This window comes from Gossypium arboreum, chromosome 7 (assembly GCF_025698485.1).
Source record: "Gossypium arboreum isolate Shixiya-1 chromosome 7, ASM2569848v2, whole genome shotgun sequence".
NCBI lineage: Eukaryota > Viridiplantae > Streptophyta > Magnoliopsida > Malvales > Malvaceae > Gossypium > Gossypium arboreum.
Window position 1 is genome coordinate 74,984,384 of NC_069076.1, and position 10,390 is coordinate 74,994,773.

The 10,390-nt window shown below is 31.6% G+C and overlaps 1 protein-coding gene across 1 annotated transcript; it reads right to left on the minus strand.

The window, feature by feature from the left end:
* Positions 1 to 3,141: 3,141 nt before the first annotated feature.
* On the minus strand, positions 3,142 to 5,669 carry LOC108470693 (pentatricopeptide repeat-containing protein At5g16420, mitochondrial). Its single transcript, XM_017772126.2, has one exon. The coding sequence runs from the start codon at positions 5,551 to 5,553 to the stop codon at positions 3,928 to 3,930; it is 1,626 nt and encodes a 541-aa protein (XP_017627615.1). The 5' UTR covers positions 5,554 to 5,669; the 3' UTR covers positions 3,142 to 3,927.
* Positions 5,670 to 10,390: the final 4,721 nt, after the last annotated feature.

Below are 10,390 nucleotides of genomic sequence, written 5' to 3' on the forward strand. Positions count from 1 at the left end.
TAACCCCCGGGTTAGCTAGGTTAAGCTAAAACAATCTCAAAATCATAAAAATCATTAGAAACGGGATGAAAAACACGTACCATGCACTAAGACAAAGCTAACCGAATGCTCCAAGCTTTCTTTAATGGTGTTTTAGGTTAGAAAAGATAAAATGAGAAAGATGATAGTTTTTCTCATATTTTAATTAACGAATATCTTAACTTAATTATTAATTTACTTAATTAACCTTTTAAAACCATTAAATTTTTAATAAAATCTATCCATAAATATTCACTAACTCATTAATGGTATATTTACCATTCAAGTCTTTTTGCTTTCATTTCCATAGCCATTTGACCCCTTTAACTAACAGAACTCAACTTTTACACTTTTATGATTTTGTCCTTTTATGTAATTAATCATGCAAACATCAAAATTTCTTAATGAATTTTCAATACGACCTTAATATAATCTCGTAAACATTAAAATAATAATAAAATAATAACTCGCTCATAAAAATTGTGGTCCCGAAATTATTATTTTTTATATCACTAAAAACGAGTTGTTACACTTTGAGGCTAAGGGAATAGATGACTATGCTAAGGTAAGGATGGTGATATTACACTTGGAGGGCAATGCTTTAGATTATCGCAACATTTATACTCAAAGTCAAGTGAGAAGGGTCTCCAATCAAAAGCCTGTTTGTAAGTTTTGGGGGCCATTTGTTGTGGTGGCCAATGTAGGGGAGGTCACCTATCGATTGAAGGTGCCACTTGGATCTCGCATCCATCCAACATTCCATGTGTCACAATTAAAAAAACACGTTGGCAAAGCACCTTGTCAACCTTACTTGCCCTTAATAAAGACTGATGGGGCTTTTGCTAAAGAGTCAATTTGCATAATTGTCAGACTCATGGTTAAGCAATGAAATCACATTGTCACCAAGGTTCTTGTCGAGTGGGCCAATACCTTTCCAGAAGATTCAACATGGGAGAAGTTAGAGGGCCTACAGCAGAAATTTCCCACTTTTGATCCTTGAGGACAAGGATCTTTTGCAGGGGGTAATTGTTACGTGAAGGTTTGAAATTCTGTTAAAAGATTTGTATTTCCGTTAGTTACTGTTGCTAGGATTAATTATTGGGGAGGGAAGGGTTAGTTAGTTTAAAAGGTGTGTTCTGGTCTTTAGTTAAACGATACGTATTGATTTAATTAAACAATGAGTTTTGATCTTTATACTTGCTATCTATTAACAGTTGTTGTAACCAACTTAGCTGTTACTTGGTTTCATCTTTTAGTAGCTTAAAGGGAGGAACGATTATGGGCATTTTATTGATTGAGTGAAATAAGTTTGTTAATTTCCAATTCTCGCTTTCTCTTCTCTTTGCCTTTTTGTTTCTCTACTTCTCCGTTTTCTAAATCCAACTGCAACAAATTACATGGATCATGTTCGGTGGAAATTCATCTTCTTTTTTGAATTCTTAATACCCAGTTACAATTCCAGCTGTCGTCGCCTATCGTATTTCTTTCCCTCAAATTTATGAGCTAGTAAGTTGAAAATCGCTAATTTGACACCATTAATCAAAGAGCTTTGTTTTAATGAAGAATTTGTATAAATTCTTGACCTGGGCATTTGGGAATTGTGGCGTCGATGACAGTGGTTGTCGAAGAATTTTTTGTGGTTAAATGAGAAATGTTGATGTGTTAGAATCTTTTATTCCTTGGTTTGCTTTTAATCTCATGTTTTTTAGGACTTAAGTGATAGAATTTGTAATTATGAAGGGCTAATTTATTTGAATTATTTAGATTTAGGATCAAATTAATAGAATGTATAAATGTTGAGAACTAAATATATTATTATACCAATTAAAAATGATCACATCATCATTTCCATTAACAATTTAATAATGAATGGTGGTCAAAACAGAACCAAATGATAATGTTGGTTACAAAATTGAAAATTTTATAGTTTAGTAACCAAACAAAAGCATGTTAATTATTATGAGACTAATTGCATTATCTACCCTAGATTTTAAATTATTTTAATTAAAATTTTAAAATATGAATATTATATGAATTAAATCTTTTGTCAATTTAGTTGTCAATTTAAATATTAAATATTAGCTCAAATATGAGATTTAATATATTTAAAATACGTGGGTCAAATTATAAACATGTTTGTATTCATCACATAGATAACTTGAATTTATTTATTTATTAAATAAAATACTATATAAATAATAAGAACCCAAAACATGCAACATAGTAAAAACAATATATAAGAAACTACAAACAATGCCCAAATGCCTTCTCTTTAGAATAATCCCAAAAGAGGAGAAAAACAGAATGACTGTAAATGCAACATTGAAAGAATTCAAAAACAAACCAGAGATGCATTACCTTAATCAAATCGCTGAAAATTGCATCCTAACTTGCCATCATTAGATCGACTTAATGATTAATTCCCGTTAACCAAGAAATCATTGCCAATAAACTCACCACATCTCTGATGCACAAAAAAGCTAAGCTCAAATGGCATATCTTTCTCCTTATCTCAACGTCCAATTTTACAAAAATTTCATTATGCTCTATCATGATAAAACCCTCTAAAAAAGATTTTCAATAGATCTAACAACACCCTTAACTTGACAAATCTCATATATATATATATATATATATATATATATATATATAAAACACAACTAAAAACTTTAAAGCTAAAACTGATATTATTTTAAGAGAAAATAGAATAGGCAAAACAAAAATCACAATAACGTGGACAAAAAGATTAAAATTAAAAATAAAATAAAATAAATAAAAAATAATGTTGCAGAAACAATGACCAGGAATCGGCTCAAAGGCCGACACTGACAAAGTTAAGATTTGGTTTGAAAAAGTTATGCGAGTAAGATTTTTGAATTTAACATTTAAAAAAAAACCATATGCTTTCAATTTAATGGACGTGTTGAAATTTGTACCAACATTTAATTCTATACAGTAATAATATTTTGGTGATTTAGTTAGAACTTTTGGACGGCGTTTGGTGCAATTAATCCTTACCTAAACCCTCCGGTACTTGTGATCCAAAGCTCAAGTCGTTATCGAGTAAAGCGTAAACTTATACGCGTAGATCCTATGACCTCCGGTACCCTCTGAAACATAATCTTATTAACTTTGCTTTCCCTCTCCTTTATTGTGAAAAAAAGGAATAATTATATGTTTGCAGAGTTTGCCTTTTGTTCTTTATTTTTCTTTAACCCACGTGAACATTTAAAGGTTTACAGACTCAAATCTACTTACTATATCTACTTGACGAAAGTCAAAAGACACAAGGCTTGATTTTTAATTTAAAATCTACAACTACTAAAGCATATGGCAAGTAGAAAGTTTCTCTTGTTTGGACCAGACAGCTTGTTTCCCACTAGCTGTATACATTAGTGGCAACAAAATTGTCCACTAGAGTACTTACCACTCCAGACCCCAGTGCTGCCCAAGGACCACCTATTGACTGAGGCAAGGCAACATTCTTTCAAGTTAAATCGTCCAGTCTTCACCCCCTCCAAGTGAGATTTAAATATCTGTCCTACCATCCCAGTAAAAACGGAATCTTCTCACTGGAATTGTCTTTGTGAACTTCACAATGTTTACCATCAGAAAACTTGCATGCACCTATTCAGACGTCTCAGTCGCCTCTAAAATCCTTACTTTGACTCGGTTTTAATGAATTGGCTAAGGGAATGTTCCCCATGTTCTTTAACTTCCGCATGCATGATGACCTACACCATAGAGAGAGTTACAAAGCAATTCATGACCAATGTTGCAATTGTTCATAAAACACTCCCAATCGTTGTTTCATCTCCTTTAAACAGTTGTCTAACCCAAATAAACTTAATGATGTAGTTGATTTCCAAACAACATTAAAAATCTGAGATTCTTAAAGACATTGATCCTTTAGTTAGCACTCTCCAACAACTGATGAAGAAGATCAACCCCATTATTCAGTTTGCCAACAATCTTGGTTAAAAATAGATCCCAAGAACTCCTATCAACTCTCCCACTTGACATAGCCATTGAAACAACTTTCTCAACTTCACCTTCCTTTCCCATAACCTGAAGCACTTCAATCAATATATTGTATGTTGCTTTATTTGGCAAACAGCCTTTATCCAGCATTTCCTCCAGAATTCTAATCCCCTCCGTCGCATTACCAATCTTACAAAATCCTTTAATCAATATATTGTAGGTGAACACATTTGGATTACATCCTTTTTCCACCATATCATCCCACAACTTCCCCGCCTCACTCAATTCTCCTTTCTCACACATGCCATTAATTAAAGTGTTATACGTCAATAAACTTGGAACTGAACCTTTCTCGAACTCATCAAATATTTTCCTAGCCTCCCAAACTTTCCCTTCCTTACAAAGCCAATGAATCAAAGTACTCAATATTGCATTATCCGGCAAACAATCATTTTTCAACATCTTCTTCCACAAGTAACAACCTTCCTCCACTCTGCCTTCTTCACACAACAGATCAATTACTTTACAAGAAAGCGAAGAACTGGGGATATACTTTCTCTGAAGCATATCGTCGAACATGTTAAGCGCTTCCCCGGATTTCTTCTCTTTACAGAAGGCCTCAATCATAACTCCATAAGTAACCTCATTTGGAGCAACACCATTTTCCTCCATTTCATCCATCACTTTAACAGCTTCATTGAACTTTCCCATTTTACAATACCCGTCCATTAAAACCGTATACGTCGTTGCATCTGGAATCCACCCTCTGTCTAGTAACTCCTGAAAAACCCTCTTCCCGTTTCGCATATCGCCCCTCGCCAAATATCCACCGAGAATTGTCGTGTAAGTAACCAAATTTGGTACCATTCCCATCGCAGGCATTTCATCAAGCACTTTATATGCGGCTTCGACGTCTTTTTTCTGACAAAGAGCTTTGATCAAGATATTGCCAGTAAAAACATTCGGTATCACGTTAAATTTTGTTTTGCTGCTTTTGAACATTAAGTGAACCAAATCGTACCGTTTGTTTTGAATCAAAACGTTTAACAAAGTGTTTAATGATCGAACAGATCGTTGCACGTTGAAGTTTTCAATCCGCAGAAAGGTTTTTACAGCCAATTTTGGGAGGGAAGCCAGGCCGTAATTTCGGATAACAGTGATAAAAAGATTTTCGCCGCATTTGATTTGGGAATTTTGGAGCTGAGATATGAGGGATTCCATGGGTTCGAAGGCACGTGCACGAGAGAGTTTTTGGATGATGGATTGGTAGGTGTCGAAATTATGGCAAAAGTTGGGGTGGAACTTGCCAGCGTAGAGGAAGATTTGGAGGGCGAGATCGAGGTTTTGTTGGCGATTGATCATGGAAACGAGGCGCTTTGGATGGAGGCGTTGTGGCCAAGGTTTAATTGGGGGTGTAACGGTGTAGTACTGGAGGAGTGGGGAGGAAGGATCAACGGTGGAAAGGTCAACACTGGCGAAAGATCGGAAAGTGTTGTTTCGATGGAGGAGTCCGATCACTAATCGGCGGTGCAGCGGTTGTGTACGACGCATCATGGTTCAGAGAAACAAAGCTCTCAGAGGAGCTTTCAATAATGCGCTGACGGAACTGAAACTTGGAATCACGATGACGGCGGCAATGTCAAGAATTATTAATCCTGCAAAACCCTATTAACTATAATTTATTAAAAAATTATCTTAATTAAAATATTTTTAATAAGATGTTTAATTATCAAGTGAAAAATTTATTAATCATATTCTATTAAATGAAAATAATATTAATTAGTAAAATTAAAAATATCAATTTAAAAAACTATTAAGTTCTTTAATTAAGTATTTAATTAGTTGTTTGAATTTAATAACTCATTGTTAGACTCGAAAATATCAAAAGGAGGTGAATTGACATTTTAAAATTATTTGTAAACTTTTCTAAATAATGACGAAAGGGAAGAAAAGCTTGTACAATTCTATTCATACATCCACTCTCTTGGTATACCTCAATCAAGAATTTCTCAATTTACTATACTTAAATTGATACCTTTCAAAGATAAAGATAACATTTACAATCCACATATTTCTTTACAAGGCTAAGATAGAACATTCCCCTTAGTTTTTATGGCTTAACTAGAATCCTCTAGTTTTTATAAGGATAACTATAACCTTTTACCATTTACTTAAGGTTTTATAGCTCTTACAATATAAAGAAAAGATGTAAACAATGAAGATATTTTAAAGGTGTGTGCTTACAAGTGTTAAGCTCTCACTCTTAAAGAATTGAAATGAGAATGATAAAAAGATCTAACAATAAGCACCTAAGAAGTACTTATAAGTGAAAATGAGAAAATGAAGAATTTTAGAATTTTCTCTTGATTTCTATGCTTGGATGTTTATCTCTTGTATCTTGAAGTGTTCTTGATGCGTATATATAACAAGAAAAAAATTTGTGATCATTTATAGTTGTTGAGGATAATTTCTAGTCGTTGGAAGCATTGCATACAGACTTGTATTAATACAGCTCACAAGATTTATGGGCAGAAGCAAACTTGTATCGATAGAAGTGGACTTGTATGTATAGAAGTCCCTCTAAGTATAAGTTGAAGTTTGGAGATATGCTTGAAGTGCTCTCTGACTTACTTCTATCGGTAGATCTTCCCTCAACTATTGATACAACTTTTGATACTTGTATAAAATGTGTTTAAAACAGTTAAAAACATTTTGGATTGACTTAAAAATATTTAGATAAATTAAAACACATTTAAAACGAATTTTGAGTACTTTGTAAGCCTTTGAAAATGTTTTAAAAATATTTGATAAAATTTTTAATCATATTTTCACCAAATGATTTATTAATTAATTTATCTTAAATGTTGATATATCAAAAACTTGAGGCATCAAAGCTAACACTCATGATTAATTAATTAATTTAATTTGATAACTCATATTGATTAATTGTGCCTGTTAGATTTATGAATTTTTAATTAATCAAGTGAAAGAATGTAAAATAAAATATGCATAAAAGCAATAATATATACACATCTTATATGTCCTTTAATTTTGTTGATTTGGTTCCCACTTTCTTTCTTTTTGAACATAATGCACACTTTTTTATTTGATTGAAATTCACAATATGAATTCTATGGTAGGTTTACAATGATTATTATATTGTTATAGGTGTATTAATAACTATATCTTTATAATAGGCAAAATCTTGACAAACAAATAGGGTTGTTATAGAGAGGGTTGACTGTAATAGCCTTTTTCTTTTCCTTGCAAATGAAGTCTAGTAGCCATTGTAATCGTATTTTATTTGGATAAACTACATCAAAGGTCACCCTAAAATAGCATTATTCTTATTTTGGTCACTTAATTTTTTTTGTCAATTTAGTCACTACCGTTAGAAAATTTGACCAAAATGGTCATTCAGTCATTAAACCTTTCATGAATTGTTGATTGGACTTACAAGAAAAGGAAAAAAAAATTCTTTTAGTCCCTTTAAAAATTACAAAATTTTAAATTAATCCCTCAAATTCATATCAAAAACCCATATTAAAACCTAATATTTACATTCTTCTTCTTCTTCTTCTTCTTCTTCTTCTTCTTTGTGTTCTTTATCCTTTACCAGAGTACACCAAACACTGCAACGATGTCGTTCTGGTATCTTCAACAGAGCCTACCACTCTTTCTTCCAGCCCCACCACCGTTTCTAACAACCATGGCTTTAAGATTGAGTATTTTAACGACAGAAAATCCATCTACATTTTCAAGACAAAACATGCATTTTCCCTTTATCCATACACTTAATCTGCTTAAGTAACATGAAACTAGGACCAAATTTAACATCTTTAGTAATAAAACTATATTTAAATTGATCGCAATCTTTCCCATAATCCAATACAAACCTAATCTTATGTTGAACAACAATAACTTAACAAAACCCCTTATTTGCTTTACTAACATCCAAATTCTCTCCCTTATTCAAACAAGAACTAATCTTTCAATTGTCACCAAAACTAAACTTACAATTCTCAAAGTTTCTAACACCCAATATAGAAGGCTCAAAGTAACTCAAACTATTTTGAGAATAGAAACTTTGAAGAACCCCAAAGATTAAAGTACCAAATGTTGGAGCTAGTGCCCTAAGTGTAGTATATTCGTTTTGTATACTTGTATTTTTCTAACAAACTAGTTTAATAAAATATCTATTGATTACATTAATAACATTTGTATATTGTCTTCAATATTTTTTCACGCAAAGCAAAATAGAACCAAATATCGGCTCACTGGTTAACATTTAATAATACTAAGTGATATTATGTGGGTGGATTATAATACATAAAGGCAACTTGTATTAGTAGATAAACCTAAACATGTCCTTTGTCTAATCGAAAATGAGCAAATCGATTGAAAGACTAATATGTCGTCTATCAAGTCCAACTGAGGAGATATTTTGTCTTGAGCATCGAAGCAAATGACTCCTAGAAGATAGAGACATAGATGTGGCTTACTAGACTGTCAGTACATCAGACAAGACCCAAGTAGAATAGATCCTAAATTCATTTATAGATTTATTCACTTGTGAATTTCATAGTGTGGCATACCTTAAGACTCAATGGATGATGTATTATGTATGTGTGACTCATATACTTTGATGTAAGTAAAAACTTGAGTTTAAATAGATAAGGAACTGAAAGCTAATACGTTGGGTATACAACTTCTGCAATATGTAGCATCATTTACAATAATGGAAATCATAGTCCAATTAATGGGTAAATAATATCCTCTCATCGAAATTTCATGATAGGTGGAATGTAAACATGGCCACAATTTATTTATCTTTGTGAGAAATGATTTGATTATTATTTAATAGTAATTTACATTTCATGAAAGAAGATGTAATGGTTAACATGAGATAAAATAGGATCATATTGGGAGAATGAATTTACCCCAAAGAGATTAAGGATAACTTATGAGAGTAACACACTTATGATAAGGTCATTAGACGATCTCTTATCAAGTAGTTTTCATTAGATAACTCAATTGCGAAGTCACAATACTATAGTGGAATGACTTCATGACTAAATAAGTTTATAATTAATAGACAAAAAGATGAAACTTAATTATAAACTATTTGAGTCCTAATTATATATGTCTAATCTGTCCCCTCTACTAGCTCATTGAAACCATAAATGAATTGTATGTAGAACCAAATGAATAGAAATGATGAAATTAAAGAAATGAGTCACATTCACTAATGAATGTGTTTTCTCACTAAATATAAAAATGACTTGAGAATTAATTTAAGGTTTTGAATTATTATTTAATTAATAATTATTATATAATTTAAGTTCAAAATTAATTAAATTAATTAGTCAATATGAATCTATTGAATAAGGAAATTAAATGTATTTTCTCATAGTTTATTTTACAAGAAAGTTGTCATAACTTTAACGAAATTAGAATTGGTTAAGAAAATTATTTAATAGGAAAATTAATTTACTTAATTTAATTAATTAAATTAAATTCATAAATAATATTTATTTTGTTAAATAGAAAACAAATATTGGGTTGGATTAAATTATAAAGTGTTTGGTCAAAAGTCGAAGAAGCACATATAATTGGATCCAATGCATGAGAGGCCCAAATCACCTCATACTACATGAGAGGGGCAACACACCTTAGTAAACAACCTTAGTAGGCTTTATTAAGATGTGTCACCCACTCTTACTTCAATTGGACTGGAACTGTGTTTTCTATTTAAATAATATTATTTATTTAAGCCTTATTCAACTAAATTTTTTTCTCTCTCCCTATAAATAGATGACATTAGTTGACCTAATACACACACTTCTTGATTATTGTGTAACACCCCTAACCCACATTAGTCGCCGGAATATGGTTTCAAAGCATTACCCAAGTTTATCGATCAAACAGGTAGAATTCTCAAACATTTCATATCATCAAAACAAGTCATCAAAGCATCATTTTAATCTAAATTATAAACATACCAAATCCAAATCAATTTTCCTAGTTCATGAGCACTTAAACATAAAATTAAATTCGTATGCGCCTATCTAGATTTAGTTTAGTTTACCATGCCATAATATGGCTTCAAAAACAAATACATATTTATATGTATAAAACGAACCAATATTAAACTTAAAATCTCAGTTACATTCAATCCACAAAATAACTATTATTTAGACACCCTAGGTACATGCCGACACAAAAGAGGAATCATCACCACGTTTGAGTTCAGGAGCGTTGTTGGATGCTGAATCGGCAATCAAATTGAAGTTCCTAATTTGTGCACAGAAAGCAAAACCATACGTTGATTAAATATTTAAAGACAAGATAATATAATATGTATATTTTAATTATAAGCACATTTGAATAT